Source organism: Pygocentrus nattereri, chromosome 23, assembly GCF_015220715.1.
Source record: "Pygocentrus nattereri isolate fPygNat1 chromosome 23, fPygNat1.pri, whole genome shotgun sequence".
Taxonomy (NCBI): domain Eukaryota; kingdom Metazoa; phylum Chordata; class Actinopteri; order Characiformes; family Serrasalmidae; genus Pygocentrus; species Pygocentrus nattereri.
In genome coordinates this window covers 14093381-14111428 of record NC_051233.1, presented here as the reverse complement: position 1 = coordinate 14111428, position 18048 = coordinate 14093381, and the positions used below count along the sequence as shown (strand labels likewise).

The 18048-nt window shown below is 42.2% G+C and overlaps 2 protein-coding genes and 1 non-coding gene across 3 annotated transcripts; all 3 read left to right on the top strand.

The window, feature by feature from the left end:
• Positions 1–595: 595 nt before the first annotated feature.
• On the top strand, positions 596–4166 carry rplp0 (ribosomal protein, large, P0). Its single transcript, XM_037533441.1, has 8 exons — positions 596–669; positions 1159–1267; positions 1671–1846; positions 2150–2237; positions 2322–2468; positions 2635–2820; positions 3131–3271; positions 3955–4166. Exons 2-8 carry the CDS (start codon positions 1214–1216, stop codon positions 4108–4110), a joined length of 948 nt encoding a protein of 315 aa, XP_037389338.1. The 5' UTR covers positions 596–669; positions 1159–1213; the 3' UTR covers positions 4111–4166.
• Positions 1401–1529, top strand: LOC119262313. The gene has a single exon (XR_005129543.1). It is a non-coding gene; the product is annotated as a small nucleolar RNA SNORA63 (small nucleolar RNA).
• A 322-nt stretch (positions 4167–4488) lies between the features above and the next one.
• Positions 4489–16882, top strand: LOC108429727 (ras-related protein Rab-35-like). Its single transcript, XM_017701678.2, has 6 exons — positions 4489–4763; positions 5608–5658; positions 5947–6070; positions 9536–9660; positions 13814–13938; positions 14696–16882. Exons 1-6 carry the CDS (start codon positions 4712–4714, stop codon positions 14822–14824), a joined length of 606 nt encoding a protein of 201 aa, XP_017557167.1. The 5' UTR covers positions 4489–4711; the 3' UTR covers positions 14825–16882.
• The last annotated feature ends 1166 nt before the right edge of the window (positions 16883–18048 follow it).

Genomic DNA, 18048 nt, shown 5'->3' with positions numbered 1-18048 from the left:
TGAAGTAATATAGCTAAGTTAAACAGTGCTGAATTATCTACTAAGTTTTTGCTTAAAAATGTCATTTTTGGGAATTTTTTAGCACAGCTATGGTTGGGTGACAACCACTGCAACACATTGTGCATATCAGTAAACATAAACGATCAGCAAAGAAGGTCAACATAAACTTGTTTTAGACCAAAAATCAGACAGAAAGATACTACACACTCCATTCACCCCCTCAGTATTGGCCTGGGCAATATTGGCTTTGTGGTCCACTGCACACAAGGATGAATCGTTAGAGGGTCCTCTGAGAGCTTTAAAGTATCTATCTATCTATCTATCTATCTATCTATCTATCTATCTATCTATTATATTATATGAAACTACTGCAAAAAGCAACAAGAGGTACAAATGAAGATCATTGTTTGATTGCATTGTTTGCCATTCATGCGTTCTTAATCTCCAGAATTGTTTGAGGATGACATATTGTTAGAAATCTTTCAAAGATGAGTAAAATGAGGTTTGTAGACCATTTCACTAAACAGATTGAATATGAATGTATGACGCACGCGACTGAACTCCTAGAGTGACACCATTGTTAACCAATCAGAGTGTCTAACTGTGTCATTATAACACCGCCCCTCGTCTTTTTCCGGTCTCTTTTCATCCACGCGTCCCTACTGTGAGGTGAGAGCTGCGCCGTTCGGACTTACATTTTCACAGATTTACCCAATTTCTCGACAACTAGGTGTCTGCCTTAAAGCTGAATATGACTAGTAAGTTTTAAATACAGCAACTGGTTCTAACCTCATAGAACAAACCGTATTTTAGGCGGACATTCAGTGGGGATTGCCCCGTTAGCTTGTTTGCTAACTAAGGCCTCTCCGCGCCATGTTGTTCCGCGCATGAGATTTGTGCCGTGTGTTGGTCATGAACAGACTGTATAACTTTGCCACACACATTTAAGCGTTTCTAACGGCCTCATCATGATTTGTTTACCCCGTGTTTTTTTTTTTTTTTTTTTTTTACTAATCTTACATTTTCTGCCGTGTAACCGATCATCTATGCTAGGAGGTTGTCCTCGTGGCTTTTTAGGTTATATAATCTAAGTGTGTTCTCTAGTAGAAATACTGTTTAACTTGGTGTTCTGATTAAAGCTTTTTTTTTCTTTTCAAGTTAATCACCTTGTCTTTAAACCGGCTATTATCCGATCCTTGGAAGCACTGCAAAGATGCCCAGGGAAGACAGGGCCACGTGGAAGTCCAACTACTTCTTAAAAATCATCGTAAGTGTTTTCTGCGTGCTGTGTTGGGTTCTCAACTCGAGTAGGCCCCCCTCCATGTTGATATCTATGTAGATATAGCGCTAAGTGAATGGAGGACCTGAGATGTCAAACATAAAAGCTGTAGAAGTAAGCTGTGCAGGAATAGTTATGAATCAGCTGATGCAGTGCTGGTTTGTCGTTCCCCCTGCATAAATTAACTTGTTTCTTACTATCCTTGACTGTCTGCATCCCACGGCTTTCAGGGACGCTTGGTCTCATACATTAAAATGCGGTAGAGGAGCTTTAGCACAAGCTTTTAATCTTGTTCACTCATTGTCTGTCTCATGGCTCAAATGTCTTGGACACAATCCCCGAATTGAGTTTTGTAATCAAACTTAGTTTCTCATTTTTAACCTTTTTGCAGCAACTACTGAATGACTACCCGAAGTGCTTCATTGTGGGCGCAGACAATGTCGGCTCCAAGCAGATGCAGACCATTCGTCTGTCCCTGCGGGGCAAGGCAGTCGTGCTCATGGGCAAGAACACCATGATGCGCAAGGCCATCCGTGGCCATCTGGAGAACAACCCAGCTCTGGAGAAGTATGCAGAGATGTTTTTCATTCTACCCTGAATCGTTGGGCTTTTTAAGAAGCATTCACTCAGTCCTATATGTAGCAGTAAATTATCTGAACATGATCTATTGACAGGCTGTGCAGGAACAGTTATGAATCAGCTGATGCAGTGCTGTTTTGTCGTTCCCCCTGCACAAATTAACTTGTTTCTTACTATCCCTGACTGTCTGCATCCCACGACTTCCAGGGACGCTTAGTCTCGCACATTTAAATGTATTGAAGGAATTTTAGCACGTCTTGCGGTAGAATGTTGACAAGCTGTGTTTCACAGGCTGCTTCCCCACATCCGTGGCAATGTAGGCTTTGTCTTCACCAAGGAGGACCTGACTGAGGTCAGGGACTTGCTGCTGGCCAATAAGGTAAGTTCTGTTTGTCTATAGTTCACGCGTGTGAAACAGGGAAGCATCTTGATGTAATGTGTAAACATGTCTTGCACTTGTTAGGTTCCTGCAGCTGCCCGTGCTGGTGCCATCGCCCCCTGTGAGGTGACTGTGCCTGCTCAAAACACTGGGCTGGGTCCTGAGAAGACTTCCTTCTTCCAAGCTTTGGGCATCACCACCAAGATCTCCAGAGGAACCATTGAAATCTTGGTATGGTTTAAAACAGATTTGTCATGGTTTTTATCTTGGTTTGGTTCTTTTATAACACTTTGCATGGATGCAGTTATTGCTTGTCTGATGGAATCTGATTTGGAGATCCAGCAAATGTCCATGCTGTGAGACTACTACGTTTTAATGTTTTGTCTTCTCTGTACAGAGCAATGTGCAGCTGATTAAACCTGGAGATAAGGTGGGTGCCAGCGAGGCCACGCTGCTCAACATGCTGAACATCTCGCCCTTCTCCTATGGGTTGATAATCCAGCAGGTTTATGACAATGGCAGCGTCTACAGCCCTGAGGTGCTGGACATCACTGAGGATGCCCTGCACAAGAGGTTCCTAGAGGTGAGTAAGCATTTGAAACTACCACAACTGAACACTTGTCATAATTATTGCAGATTCAGTTACATATCAGCTGACACTGTGCTGGTTTGTCGTTCCCCCTGCATAAATAAACTTGTTTCCTACTATCCCTGTCTGTTTGCAATCCAACAACTTGCAGGGACGCTTGGTCTCACACATTACTTTTCTGTAAATGGTGCCCTGGAATAGCTTGCGGTGCTTAATTCATTTTTTTAGCCGTGTTTGATGGCATAAATGGTCAAGCTGGGTATTAATCAATTTCCCTTGCACCTCTGTACCTGTTATCTTGCAGGGTGTGAGGAACATTGCCAGTGTGTGTCTGCAGATTGGCTACCCCACTCTTGCCTCTATTCCCCATTCAATAATCAATGGATACAAGAGGGTGCTGGCTGTTGCAGTGGAGACTGACTACTCCTTCCCCTTGGCTGATAAGGTAAAATTGCATCTTCTCCTCTATTGTGGGACAGTATCTTATCCTCTGCAGGTTAGGTTACAAAGCAGCTGCTGCAGTGCTGTTCTGTCGTTCCCCCTGCAAATAGGAACTGGTTTCCTCCAATCCCAGTCTGCTTTGTTTCCTACAGCAGACAGGGGCACTAGGTCTCCAACACAATGTATTAGATGGATAGACTAGCAAAGACTGGCTTTCTAAACAGGTGTTGTCACATTGAGTATGTGAGTGGAGACTGCTATGGTCACCAGCCCTAGTCCTGGAATTCAGTTGATCTAAAGTTGTTTGTGGGTTTTTTTTTGTTTTTTTTTTCCCCTGCTAATTCAGCATATTAGATCAAGGGTGTTTGAGCATAGCCATACAGGGGTATTAATAAAATATCAACTTCATTCAAAATTTACCTGCATTTGTGAACCATTTTACATATTCACAAATGTACTGTAATGCCTGTAGTGATGGAGTGCATGTGTTGCCATGTGTTTCCGAACATTGGGGCTTAAACCATTTTACTCCTGAATGCTTTAGTTGATCTACAAGTCTTTTGCTGTCTGTCACATCTAAACAATAATTTGACCAGGGATATCAGTGGGGGTACATCTTTTTTTACTGTGGCTAACGTTTATGTACATTGTGAAGAGAACTTATCCTGTCGATCTGCTCTCCTTCAGGTGAAGGCCTTCCTGGCTGACCCCTCTGCTTTTGCTGCAGTGGCAGCTCCAGTGGCAGCCGCAGCCCAAGAAACAGCTGCAGCCCCTGCTGCGGAACCAGCCAAGGATGAGTCTGAGGAGTCTGATGAGGACATGGGCTTCGGCCTGTTCGACTAAATTGCAGTGAACACCCTAACTGCTGATTTAACACCAATAAAATCTGAAACTATAAATGTGTTCATCTCTTTTGTAATGTGTGAATGTGGCTTTCCTGTATTGGGGCTGTCTTTTAGTTGTGGATGATGGGTGGTTTTTTCTGTGCTATTATAACTGACTTGGTCATTTGAGAAGAGGACGGAACGTTCTCTTTAAAGCAATTAGAGAACGCTGGTAACGGAGCACATTTTAAATAAAATATAAATGTATTGACTGATGCCAAAATAAGCCATTACCGCGTTAAGTAGGTCAATAATACACTACATTAATTTGTTAGCAGGCGATGTTTTGGACTCAATGTAGCGGCACCAACACAGGATGGTTGCACTCACTGCGGCTGCGCAGTAGCAGGCAGCGGTGAAGGCGGGATTTGAGCTGTTGAGCCGCAGCGAGGCTGGGCTGGCGGGAGACTCGCCCCGATGTACTTACGTGTGTGAATCTTGCACAGAGCGAACACTTAAAAAGACCCGGCTCAGAGGCGGTGTAGGGGACGCATTCCAGGCGAAAGTGCTGCCTCTCGGCCGGGGAGTGTTACGCTAACAGGCACCGGAGCTGTGGCGGTATGGCGCGGGACTACGATTACCTCTTCAAGCTGCTCATCATCGGCGACAGCGGTAAGGAAACGCCGAGGATGCGCCACGGGAAATGGGCCGCGGCGACGCGGAAATGTGCTCGTGCGGTGTCTTAAGGTTACAGTGGACGTGCCGTTGTTTTCATTTAAGCTACCGATTTGTCCTATTTAGGCAGCTGCTCTCCTGGTTTGACCAGCCTATTAGCTGCTGGCTAAGATAAACGCAGTTATAAACAGGGCGCTTCTGGGTCTTGTTGGCGGACGTTGAGTCGTGCTGGGCGCGGAGCCGCTATGGCAGCTACCACAAAGCTGTCTCACATAAAAACCTCCACTCGGAAACGGTGGGTGAAAAAAAATGGAAGGCTGCACCCATAAAGTTGCTAGAATCGGCTTGTAGATTAACGTTAGCCTTTTCTCAGTATTTGTCAGTCCACAAGTTTAGCCTCTGGTAACGTTACGTTATTGGTAGCTGGGGAGGTGGCTAACGCTAGCCACGTTTTGTTTTTTTAGAAGATAAACATTGCGGCCTGAGTTGTTATGTGCCATAATAATGTGAATTAAAGCAGGAGACGCAACCGTCTAGTTGAGCTCCAGTGACCGACTGTTATCCCTGTCGCTTAGTAATACGGTTATACCTCGGCAGCTAACGTTAGACAGTGCTTTCATTTGTCATTTAGCGTTAGGTGGATGTATTTAAATCCATTATTTGTGTGATCTTTGGCTGTTAGCTGTTACTTTTTCACTTGCCATTCTTGTTTGTCAGCTAACCGCCTTTAGAAAGTGCAGGTTACATTGCTGTCCCCCAGGGCTTCAGTGTCTGTATTAGTGTTACTTTTCTGAGTTTCCATTTTAACCTCTTTTTTTCCTTTCATGTCTTCTCTCTGCAGGTGTGGGGAAAAGCAGTCTACTGCTGAGGTTTGCAGACAACACATTTTCAGGTAGGACACTCCTGAATGTCATTCTTATTTGCAACAGTCATCAAATAATAGCTAAGGGCAATTATTTCCTCATGTGGCCACAACCTAGTTTACAAATAAGAGTCTTCTTACTTGGAAACTAGAACAAAGTGGACCTTGGCAGTGACTTTGGCTTTACTGCCCAAACAAGAATTTACACGGAATGTGAACAGTTTACTTTCAGTGTTGGTCTAACAGCAGTCAGTCATATCACTGTGCCCTCCATATCAGCTGTGTAATCATTTGCCCTGATGTGTGTGTGCTTTTCAGGTAGCTACATTACCACCATTGGTGTGGACTTCAAGATCAGGACAGTGGAGATAAATGGAGAGAAGGTGAAGCTTCAAATTTGGGACACAGCAGGACAAGAAAGGTTCCGTACCATCACTTCTACGTGAGTACCTCTTTGCACATCTCACAGCCAGGTCACAAGACAGGCTGCTGACCACTGCTATTGCTTTGCATGTCAGTCCATTTCTTTTCTGTTTTAAACTTCAATGTGTTGAATGGACACAGCTGAAATTTCAATCAAGCATTGTGTGTCTCATTCCATGCCTCCTTATGGGCATCAGAAACACAGATACCAAAACTTCCAAGAGAGGTTGATACTTTGTGCCACCCACGTTTGTCACACTGGCACAGGTGTGAATGCATGATACAAGAGGAAACCTTCTTACTGAACAGATTTAGGTGAAAAATGTAGTCCTCATTTTAAAACATAGCTGGATTTCAGGTTTGTTCTTAAAAGGCCCATATCCTACATTTTCTTTTCTTTTTTTTTTTTTTTCCTGAAGTCCAACATTTGTGTTATTTTATGGACCAGAAACGATTATAGTTCATCTTCATATGACAATTTTGCAACCTCGCTTTAGCTGTTAGAACTAATTAGACAGTTTTTGTTACTGTCTTTAAGAGTGATATATGTAAATGACTTTTGTTCTGTGTGGTTGCCCTGTATCATTCAAAAAGCAGTCAAGACAGAAGCATTCCATATAACTTTAGCATAAAGCTATAAGGCCTAAAACACTGTAGTCTAAGTAGATATAGATAAATGTAGTGAAGTTGATTTTCTTTGCATCACAGAAAGAGTAATTTCAGAATTGGCTGTTTTTACATCTTAGTTTACATATACGCAGCTTACTGACTTAGGAGTGAACGGTGTATATTTATTAGTGTTTAATGCAGTAATGCTGCATTAAAATATGTTTTTCCATGATATAGGCTGGAAAATTGCATTGAGCTCTACACATCAATTTCAAGTCTTATGAAACATTTAAAAAACAATTTGCTCATACGGCCGTTTTAAGATCAAATCAATGCAAATGTTTTAGAAACGAGCCCCCTTGTTTTCAAGAATAGGCTATTCTTCAGAGTGTGAATGAATCCTGAGACAGTTGTGATTTTGTGTGATTAAACTGTGCTGTTTAGACTACTGACAAAAAGTAACATATTTAAGAAACATTAGAATCCAGGCTTTTTATAATTTAGGTGTAAGACAATATAAACCTTTAGTTATTCATTAAAGTTCTCTTTGAACAACCACTTACCATATAATTACATGAACGCCATCTCATCAAGAAAATGGAGGGAACCACAGTTCAAAGCTGTCTCACTTCCTTTTTCAGACAGTGTAAAACCTCAAGTCTGAACTACCTTCCTTTTAGTCTGGTCTATAAATTCAGTTTCAAAACACTAAGGTTGAGTTAACATAGTCTGTAATTCTTAGCTTAGGTGTTATGTCATGTTGTGGTGTGGCCTAGCATAGTTTCAGACACAGAGTGGTTTAATCCTTGAAGTGATATGATTTTTAAGTTATTTAAGGTTATTTCCCTCCACCCTATAGGTGTCCGAAATTTGCTTGGACCTTAGAATCAAGGAAATTGTTTAGATGTGTGTAGAATCCTGCAGTGGTGAAGTACTTTCATTGTGCATGTGCATAAATGTAGAGATATTTTAATTGGCATATTGTGCTACTGTAAACCCTTTTTTGCTCGTTGGACTGCCAGAGAGCTGTATATCTTTTTGCCAACAAACACACAAACTTGCAGAATTGCTTGCAGTGTCTTGTTGAGGTGAACAGAAGCCTGTTGTTGTTGATGAAGCCTGCTGGTATGCTGGAGTGCAGTGGTGTGGTCTCTCATTAGAGTAAATGGATTTTACCATCCAGCGCTGTTCTGTCTCAAAATCAGTGGGAAAGGAATATCAGTCTCAAGCAAGGCTGCTGACATGGCCAAAAACGAGTGAAGTTTGTGTGTGTACTAAGCATGTGTTCAATTCCCCGTCAGATTCCTCTCCTCACTTTGTAACCAACTGGTCATGAAAATGTAGGTTCAAATCTGTTCTCTCAGTATTTGCAAAAATAAACAGCAGAGAATAGTTGCGTCCTGCAGGCTTTTATGGTTTTTCTCAGGTGACCACTTCCTGTCTGTGGAAACAGTTACAGGAAGTGATGCAGCCACAGGTCACCGCGTTTGTCCTTCTGCGCCACCCCCTTCCTCTCCATTATTTTAAAACATGATCATATCTGAACGAATTAGTGGCTTATCTTCACTATCAATTTTGTCACGTGACTCTTCCTAACACCAGTCTTGATTATAGAACTTAATTGACACAGATATTTATTCTAGTAGATTGTAATTGTCTCCTCAAAACCTGGTGGTCAAATTACGCTGTGTGTGTGTGTAGGTTTGAGAACACTTGCTCATCCAGTATTTATTATTAAATAATAAATCAGGTTTGTTAATGTTCCTGGTTATGCTATGCATGATTCGTCATGACATTTCAATGGCCAATGTTAATATAAAACCATATTTATACGTGGACCTCTTCTCCTGAGGTCCACGTATAGTGGTTTCTATGTACCAAAAGCAGACATAATTAATTGTTACATGACCATTTTTCACTCTGCCTTGATTCTGCCCTTGAGACTGATATATGTAAATGAGCTTTGTACTGTCTGGCTACCCTGTATTGTGTCCCTTTCAAAAAGCAGTCCAGGCTGAATCATTGTGTATAACTTAAGTGTGAATGGGCGGGGCTAATATGCTTTAGGCTGAAAAGGCAGATTTGTTTAATTGGTTTGCTTTTTGTGACATAAATGAATTCAAAGCAGGCAGTGAATTCAAAGCAGGCTGATTTTACAGCTTGGTTTCAGTATACTTAATTTATGGACAGAGGAGTACTGGTATATTTTGAAACTTTAGCTGTGTCTTTTTGCTGTGTTGAGCTATTTAATTTTAAAAAATTAGGGTTTAATATCCATGATTTGGGCCCTTAAAAGACAAAAGTTACAATTACATCGCAATCATCAGTGTTTATGAGGGCAGTAGAACACAAATGATCTGGATTTTTTTGTTGTTGTTGTAAGAAATTTTTCAGACCTCCTAGATGAGGAGTCACATCCCAGTCCATGCAGCCCGTGCAGTCACAGAGACCAACTGTTTACATATACCACCGATTTAGCCTACAGCAGTTTAGCACAGCTTATTTAGTTCTAATTGATAAAGAGAGGTTGGAAAATAGTCATGTAAAAATGAATTGATACTGTTCTGTTTCATAAATAAAACCTTGCAAATGTTAAAACTGGGCCTCAGGGAAAATGTCCAAAAATTGATGAAGAATTGGAGCCCTATAGTGAAATTAACTTATTTGAACTCCTCATGTTCTCATATTTTTGAATAGTGTATATTATATGCCTTCGTTCATTGAGTACTGAAACTAGAATACACTTATTAAGCATCTTTAATTAGACAGAATTAGAGTTACAGAAGAGGAGTTAAAATGACTGTTTAGAGTGTGTGTTTTGGGATGCAGGCATTTAAGAGAAAAGTAACTGAAAACCTGAACTGTTTCTGTGAAGGTACTACAGAGGCACACACGGGGTGATAGTGGTTTATGACGTTACGAGTGCAGAGTCCTTTGTAAATGTCAAACGGTGGCTTCATGAAATCAACCAGAACTGTGATGATGTTTGTCGAATATTAGGTAAGTGTTTCTGTTCTTCTCTCTCTGGCTTAAAATGCATGTAAAGAAAAAGATCTAGAGTTTATAGCTTTAGTGTGCCTTCTGAATTTCATTTGTCCTGGCTCATGTGTATGTGAGTTTGTGTGAATATAGAAGATTATTGTAGAAGAAGAACATTTAAGAGTTTATATAAAATATTTATTTTTTTTGCTGTGTGAGTGTCATAATGCAGAAGACTGCAGAACTGACCCTAAATCCATCCCCTCAAAACAACTGTTACACTGGTTGTCCAGTCATAGCTTAGCAGCAGTAGCCAAGCCTAGCCTCGTCTGACTAGCTTTTATAACAGTAAGACATACAGTTGTAGACCAGGGACGAAAATCTGGAAAAATTAATGTTTTGATTTAATTAAAGTACACATCCTCTGCAGTGAACACACTTCTGACATCCATCCATCCATTATCTTAGGCTTTTCTGGGGTTTGGGTCGCGGGGGGCAGCATCCTAAGCAATGAGGCCCAGACCTCCCTTTCCCCAGCCAATTCCACTAGCTCCCGGGGGGGATTCCAAGGCGCTCCCAGGCCTGCTGGGCAATATAGTCACGCCAGCGTGTCCTGGGTCTTCCCCGGGGTCTCCTCCTGGGTGGACTTGCCTGTGATACCTCCCGAGGGAGGCATCCAGGAGGCATCCTAACCAGATGCCCGAACCACCTCAGCTGGCTCCTCTCGACGTGGAGAAGCAGCGGCTCTACTCTGAGTCCCTCCCGGATGACCGAACGTCTCACCCTATCTCTAAGGGGAAGGCCAGACACCCTGCGGAGGAAACTCATTTCGGCCACTTGTATTCGCGATCTCATTCGTTTGGTCATTACCCAAAGCTCATGACCAAAGGTGAGGGTGGGAACATAGATCGACCGGTAAATCGAGAGCCTTGCCTTATGGCTCAGCTCTTTCTTTATCACAACAGACCGGTAAAGAGCCTGCATCACTGCTGACCCAGCACCAATCTGCCTATCAATCTCCCGCTCCCTTTTACCATCACTTGTGAACAAGACCCCGAGATACTTAAACTCCTCCACTTGAGGCAAGAGCTTATCCCCGACCCAGAGAGAGCTCTTCACCCTTTTCCGCCTGAGAACCATGGCCTCAGATTTGGAGGTACTGATTCTCATCCCGGCCGCTTCAAACTCGCTGCAAATCAATCCAGCGAAAGCTGAAGTTCACAGCCTGATGTTCCCAGTAGGATCATATCATCCGCAAACAGCAGCGATGTGACCTTGAGGTCACCAAACCGGACACCCTCCATCCCCTGACTGCACCTAGAAATTCTATCCATAAAAATTATGAATAGAATCGGTGACAAAGGGCAACCCTGACGGAGTCCAACTCTCACTGGGAACAGTCTGATTTCTGCCGGCCATGCAAACCAAACTCCTGCTTTGTTTGTTCAGGGCCTGAATGGCTCGTAGCCCATGTACCCCGTACTCCCGAAGCACCTCCCACAGAATACCACAGGGAACACAGTCAAATGCCTTCTCCAAATCCACAAAGCACGTGGTCTGGTTGGGCAAACTCCCATGCACCCTCCAGAATCCTGGAGAGGGTGAAAAGTTGGTCCAGTGTTCCACGACCTGGGCGGAACCCGCACTGCTCCTCCTGAATCCGAGGTTCGACTATAAGCCAGACTCTTTTCTCTAGAACCCTTGCATAGACCTTAACAGGGAGGCTGAGGAGTGTGATTCCCCTTTAGTTGGAACACACCTTCTGGTCCCCCTTTTTAAAAAGAGGCACCACCACCCCAGTCTGCCAATCCAGTGGCACCGCCCTCGATATCCATGCAATGTTGGAAAGGCGTGTCAGCCAAGACAGCCCCACAACATCCAGAGCCTTGAGGAACTCAGGATGGATCTCATCCACCCCTGGAGCCTTGCCACCAAGGAGCGTTTTAACCACCTTAGTGACTTTGGCCTCAGTAATGGACCAGCCTCTTCCCATGTCCCCAGACTCTGCCTCCTCACTGGAGAACGTGTCGGTGGGATTGAGAAGGTAAAGCTACAGTCAGCCACTTCAACAATGGAGGAGCGGAAAATGGCCCATTCTGAATCAATGTCCCTCACCTACCCTGATATCTGGTCAAAATTCTGACGGCGGTGTGAGTTGAAGATCAATCTGACAGGTTCTTCTTTCAGACGTTCCCAGTAAACCCTCACTATACGTTTGGGTTTGCCTGGTCTGACCGACATCTTCCCCCACCACCTGATCCAACTCACCACCAGGTGGTGATCAGTTGACAGCTCAGCTCCTCTCTTTACCCGAGTGTCCAAAACACATGGCCGCAAGTCCAATGATACGTTTACAAAGTCAGTCATTGAATTGCGGCCTAGGGTGTCCTGGTGCCATGTGCACTTATGGACATCCTTGTGTTCAAACATGGTGTTCGTGATGGACAAACTATGGTTTGCACAGAAGTCCAAAAACTGAACACCGCTCGGGTTCAGATCAGAGAGGCCATTCCTCCCAATCACACCCATCCAGGTCTCACTGTCGTTGCCCACGTGAGTGTTGAAGTCCCCAGTAGGACAATAGAGTCTCCCGAAGGAGTACTTTCAAGCACCCTTCCCAAGGACGCTAAGAAGGCTGGGTACTCTGAACTGCTGTTCGGTGCATAAGCACAAACAACAGTCAGATCCCATTCCCCAACCCGAAGGCGTAGGGAAGCTACCCTCTCGTCCACCGGAGAAAACCCCAACATACAGGCGCCGAGTCGAGGGGCTATGAGAAAGCCCACACCTGCCGCCTCTCACCATGGGCAACTCCAGAAAAGAATAAAGTCCAGCCCCTCTCAAGGAGATTGGATCCAGAGCCCAAGCTGTGTGTTGAGGTGAGCCTGACTATATCTAGCCGGTATCTCTCAACCTCGCGCACCAACTCAGGCTGCTTCCCCGCCAGTGAGGTAACATTCCAAGTTCCAAAAGCCAGTTTCAGCAACCGAGGATCAGAACGCCATGGCCCATGCCTTCGGACACTGCCCGATCCACAAAGCACCAAACCCCTACTATTGCTCCTCCCATCGGTGGTGGGTCGATGGGAGGGAGGACTCATGTAACTCCTTCGGGCTGGGCCCGGGTGGGCACCATGAGTAAATGCCTGGCCACCCGGTAACCCTGATCCGGGCAGGGTACACAAGAACTGATTTGATTTTGTTTTCATAAGGGTAATTATGGATCACACTTTGTCTGACCTGTCACCTAGGACCAGTTTGCCCTGGGAGACCCTACCAGGAGCTTTTGCTCCAGACAACATAGCTCCTAGGATCATTCAAGCATGCAAACCCCTCCACCATGATAAGGTGGTGATCCATGGAGGGGCACTTCTGACATTACAATGCATAATTACTGTTTATTTGCTGAATTTAACATATAGGGGAAAAATAAAACATGAAGTGTGGCCTATGCAAAAGATATGGCATATTTTTATTGTTTCCAATATATTAAACTTGGCAAATAAACATAAATTGTGTGCTAAGATAAGAAAAATGCCAAATTTAAGTGTTCTTTGTAGAGGTGTTAACTCATTTTCACTTGTCTGGTGGCATTTAATCTTTTGCATATGACCGTACGAGTACATTGTGCATGGATTCTTAGCAAGTTCATAGCAGGTTTGAAGCAGGGAGATGTTACCCATTTCCTAAACTCAAGACACTTGGGAAGAGGAATATAGGATCTGGATTAAACAGCAACCTAACTACTAAACCATTAACAAAGTCTTTCTTTCTTATTGTTCGCTCATTGGACGTAGTATGTATAATGAAAGAAACATATAATGAAAGTGATGTAATTTGAAGCCAAAAGTGACACACATCCATACCACAATATCACTACTTTCTAGCTAAGAAGTTAGCTAATGCTAGAAGTGTTATGGAATATATGTTAAATATATCCTTACAATGCATATAATCATACATTTACCAACACTGTATTTCAGCTACAGTGTTGCTATTCAACTTTCTTATCTTTTTAGCACTACTAGGTTTTCAGTCACCTGAAGGGTCGATCAGAACTAAGTCAGAATCAGTATCCTCTGCATTGCAGTGACATTCCTTCCTTTGTTAATTGCCATTTATTTAAGCTTTTAGTCCTTGCCTGTGTTAATTGCTCCCTGCTTATCTTGGCACAGTGGGTAATAAAAATGACGACCCCAGCTCAAAGGTGGTGGAGACCAATGACGCACAGAAGTTTGCTGAGCAAATGGACATCAGGCTTTTTGAAACTAGTGCCAAGGAGAACATCAACGTGGAGGATGTAAGTAAGCAGTAAACCTGCGCATCTTGAGTTTTAGAAAAAGCAGAGTCAGAGTGCAAACAGACCATGTTCACAGCCTGATTGCTTTAGAGTTTAAAGTTTGCTGGTCATGACTAGGTTAGCAATTGTGTCAAAAAAAGGACATACACATTAAAATACAAGATATAACAAGGCTTTGTAACTGAAGTCACATTTGACATGATTTTCCTGAAAAAAAAATCGCAGCTTACCGTATATGGTGTAGTAGTATATAAGAGAGTGCTTTTTTTTTCTCAGTATAGGAAGTTGTCATAAGTCAGAATGCATTATATGACAACAAAGGGCACATTGATAGTTTGGTCTGGCTGATTTCCAAGTTGGATTTTCCCCTTTAAATAAGTTGGAAGTTGAGTGTCACTCCTTTTTAAGTGATTGGGAACATGGGCAGAGTTTGCAGACGATTAGTAGGAGAGTTAAAGGGTTGTGTTCCACAGCTGAGATGAATAGAGGTTAGAAAGTTTAAACACATTCTCTGCTTCTTCCCTATGCTGGAAGCTTGAAGAAGACTGACAAACGCAGTTGTGAAATTTCTTTCATGAGTTTGAAGTGCTGGTGGCACATGTACAGATTTTGCCAAGCTAATCGTCATAGACTCTTTAAGACAGATGTTTTTCACATACATAACTTTATTGAACATCAGTAGTTTTTTAATTTCTGTTTGAACTGTATTTCTAATCTTCTATTCGGTATGTATGTGTTTCTGTCTCTTCCATCTCAGATGTTCAACTGCATTACAGAGCTCGTTCTAAAGGCAAGGAAGGAGTCTGTGGCCAAGCAGCAGCAGCAACAACAGAGCGAAGTGGTGAAACTCAGCAAGAACAGCAAACGCAAGAAGAAATGCTGCTAACAGACTGAACGCTCTTACATCAGCTGAAAGCCAGCTGAACATGCCACTGAACTGACAAGAGCCAGAAAACACAAAACGCAGTGTCCCGGGAGACACAAGCCAAATAAAAGTTAAGAGATGTATCTATATTTAGATTTACTAATGAAATTCTCGATGAGCCCTTTTGGACTTGGGAAATCTTAAAGGACTTGTACAGATGTGTTTTTGTTTTTTTTAATCCGGAATGGGTCCACGTGGCACCCATGTCCCTTCTGCAAGGGTCAAGGAAGACCACTGCCATAAAGACTTTTAAAGAGCCTGAAATGCTTTCCTTCATATCTGGCCCCACTGTCTTTCCCACCCACACACCTATTTTTGAAATGTTGGGAGCTGACCAGAAGGGCCAAATTTCATCTTGTTTTCAGTCATAGGCTTGAGTTTGAGTGTTTTGTGACCTCGTGCCATGGGGCCAACCGACAGAAATGAGGATGGGTAATCATGTGCTGGGTAGAAATGTCAATTTATACAATATCACTGAAGCCAATTAGAGAACTGACATCAGGATTCTTCTGGAAACCCCTCCCCTTTTCTATTGAGCACCCAATCATGTCCTCATGCTCCTCTGATAGACAGCCAAATGAAGTCACAGACAGAAAGCCTGGTCATCCGTGGACCAAATGCTCACTCTGCTGCCGATCTCTCAGAGACAAGTGTTTTGCCTTTTTGCTCATTTGTTTCTTTTGTTCTTCAGTTTCTTTTTGTAAATTTGTATTTTTTTTACTAACAGAACTATACCACTGTAAACAAACAAACACATGGGTAGCGCTCATGGAATCTGGTGTCAGTTATTGGACCTTTTTGCTCTCGCAGTGCAGGATGAATTCAGTATGAACATCAGCACAGTGAAGGGACTGAACCTGACTGAAAAATGGGTCTGTAGAAGCAGATGACTATTTGATCTAATCGAGAACAATGTTGGACTTAACAATATTGGTTTTAGTGGAAGGAAAAAGGGTCAGACTTTCAAGAATGTTGTCTGTGCACTGTTGGAAATCATCTCATGAATGCACACACAAATAACGCCAGATACCGACAGAGCACATAAACAAAATGCCCGTTAAAGGGGGATTCCATCTTGTTTTCAGAATTTCTATGTAATTCAGTCGTGCATTGTAGAGAAACTAAACAAGTCAGTATTGTTCACAGTGGTGCTGATAGGAACCAGTCTGAAGCATTTATTGTTTCCAAAAGCCTCACAGAAAGATGTTTTGTGAAATAGAAATATTTTTTGGCCTAAAACCTGAATTCCTTAATTGCATAGTTGTATGTCAGAAAGCATGTTGTAAGATAAAAAGTGACCAACTGATTTTGTACGATTTCCCACTATTTAACCATAATCAATATTACATATTAAAACTCACAAGACACGGGTAGGTTTACTGGTCATTTTGAATAGTAAATAAAATGGTTTCTTTCACCATCATTATAAAGGAAACTGGACTTAGTAAGTTTCTGTATTTCACATCAAACCACTATGAATGGCTTTCTTTGTATTTCAGTGACTGAATTATGCAGAAAATAGAAAATTCCATTTTAAAATATATATGTAGCTCTATTGCATACCTAGCAGTAAGATCCAGTTTGTGCAGGGCACCCATAATTTATAAGCAAAGTGCACATCAAAATTAAATTTGATCAAACTAAAATACCCCATGACGCACAGGAAACGGCCGGTTGCTAGTTCGGTATCGTATACAGCTGTCCATGACACAACAGGTCCATCGAACATTTATCAACAACTTTAAAACCACAGTAAAATGGACATCAGCCCTAAATTATGTGTGTGCATATCAGCATTGTATGTGATGTACAACAGCATTGTATGTGATGCACATACATATGAAATGACACATATACAAACACGCATGTCTGTATATGGACACTGATATTTGTATGTGTGTTTATGTATGCGTAAACGTGTTGATCTGGTGTACACTGGAAAAAAGAAACTGAATTATTGCCACTCATTGTTTGCCCCATCATGAATCTAATCGATAATAATAAAACATTTTAAGATGACAGGTTGCATTTTGTTTTTCAAGCACATCTAAAGTTAAAATGTGCTGTAGTTTTGCCATGTGAACACAAGGAGATGCTACCGTCCTGCACAGTTAAAAAATATGCTGCATGTTAATGAATTGTTGAAGGAACACTCCAGCTGTATCTGTTGCATATAATCAATTTCCCATTACTCGATTAAAGAACAGAGAAAGTTTTACTTGAAACTCTCTATAAACTAGCATTTATTGTGCTTTTTGCATCTCTAAGCCTAAACAGTTTAACCAAATGTAGAGTTTGGTATCCTGCTTATGTTTTGTGTCCATCAGTGTGCTCTCACTACAATACCCAGCATATGTTATGCAAATATGCAATACAACCACTGGGAACCCACATGCCCCAAGTGCCACAGGAAATTCTAGCTGTTAGCATACTCACTAAGGGTAATAGATGCAGAAGTGATGTTTGATTTTGTAGCAGTATTGCTAGTTATCTGACTTCCTTCTGCAAAAAAAAAATCAAGGAGCCCCCCTCAACTAGTCTTTAAACTCAAAAATCTCAAACCAGAGACTACTGCAGCACCGCTGTAGGAGGCGAGAAGGCATGTTTACATGTTGTGATGGTTACAGTGTGGCATTTTTCCTGAAGTGGCTCTTTAATCATCTGTATGAATAGCAGAAATGTTTTAAAATGCTCCAAGTTTCTTATCCTTTGCTGAGTGCTGTGTTCATGGGGCTGTTTTTAGGTTGTTAGTGATCATCTATTCCCCTTTTTTGATCCAGCTTACAAATCTATTCATTGAACCGTTTTGCTCCAGCTGTCCTTGTTTGTCCCTCCTGCTGGCGCACTGACCAAGACTCCTGTTAGCATGACAGCTCCATCTGCTGCTACAGTGTAGCCATTAGCGTCTTCAGTTGGCCTTTAGCTTTTACCTAATAGTGGTTAGAATCGTTTGGTACACAGACCTCAGAACTACTCTATGAAGTAGCATTATTCTAGTTGTTTAGATTGTAAAAGCTAATAAAACCCATGTAATTTATGTATAGGCCATTTAATGTTTTTTGTTCATTTATGTATAAGTATGAAATACATCTATTGATTTCCTTTTAATGTAAATGATGGGCCTTATTTACCAATATCTTAAGGTTTCTGTTTTTGTTTTTGACAAAGGTCAAAGGAAAAGTCTA

Coding starts and splice junctions, on each gene's coding strand:
- rplp0 (XM_037533441.1), top strand. CDS start 1,214: ATGCCCAGGGAAGACAGGGCCACGTGGAAGTCCAACTACTTCTTAAAA. Junction 2,238..2,321: donor ACTTGCTGCTGGCCAATAAG/GTAAGTTCTGTT, acceptor TGCACTTGTTAG/GTTCCTGCAGCTGCCCGTGC. Junction 3,272..3,954: donor CCTTCCCCTTGGCTGATAAG/GTAAAATTGCAT, acceptor GCTCTCCTTCAG/GTGAAGGCCTTCCTGGCTGA.
- LOC108429727 (XM_017701678.2), top strand. CDS start 4,712: ATGGCGCGGGACTACGATTACCTCTTCAAGCTGCTCATCATCGGCGAC. Junction 4,764..5,607: donor GCTCATCATCGGCGACAGCG/GTAAGGAAACGC, acceptor TTCTCTCTGCAG/GTGTGGGGAAAAGCAGTCTA. Junction 6,071..9,535: donor TTCCGTACCATCACTTCTAC/GTGAGTACCTCT, acceptor GTTTCTGTGAAG/GTACTACAGAGGCACACACG.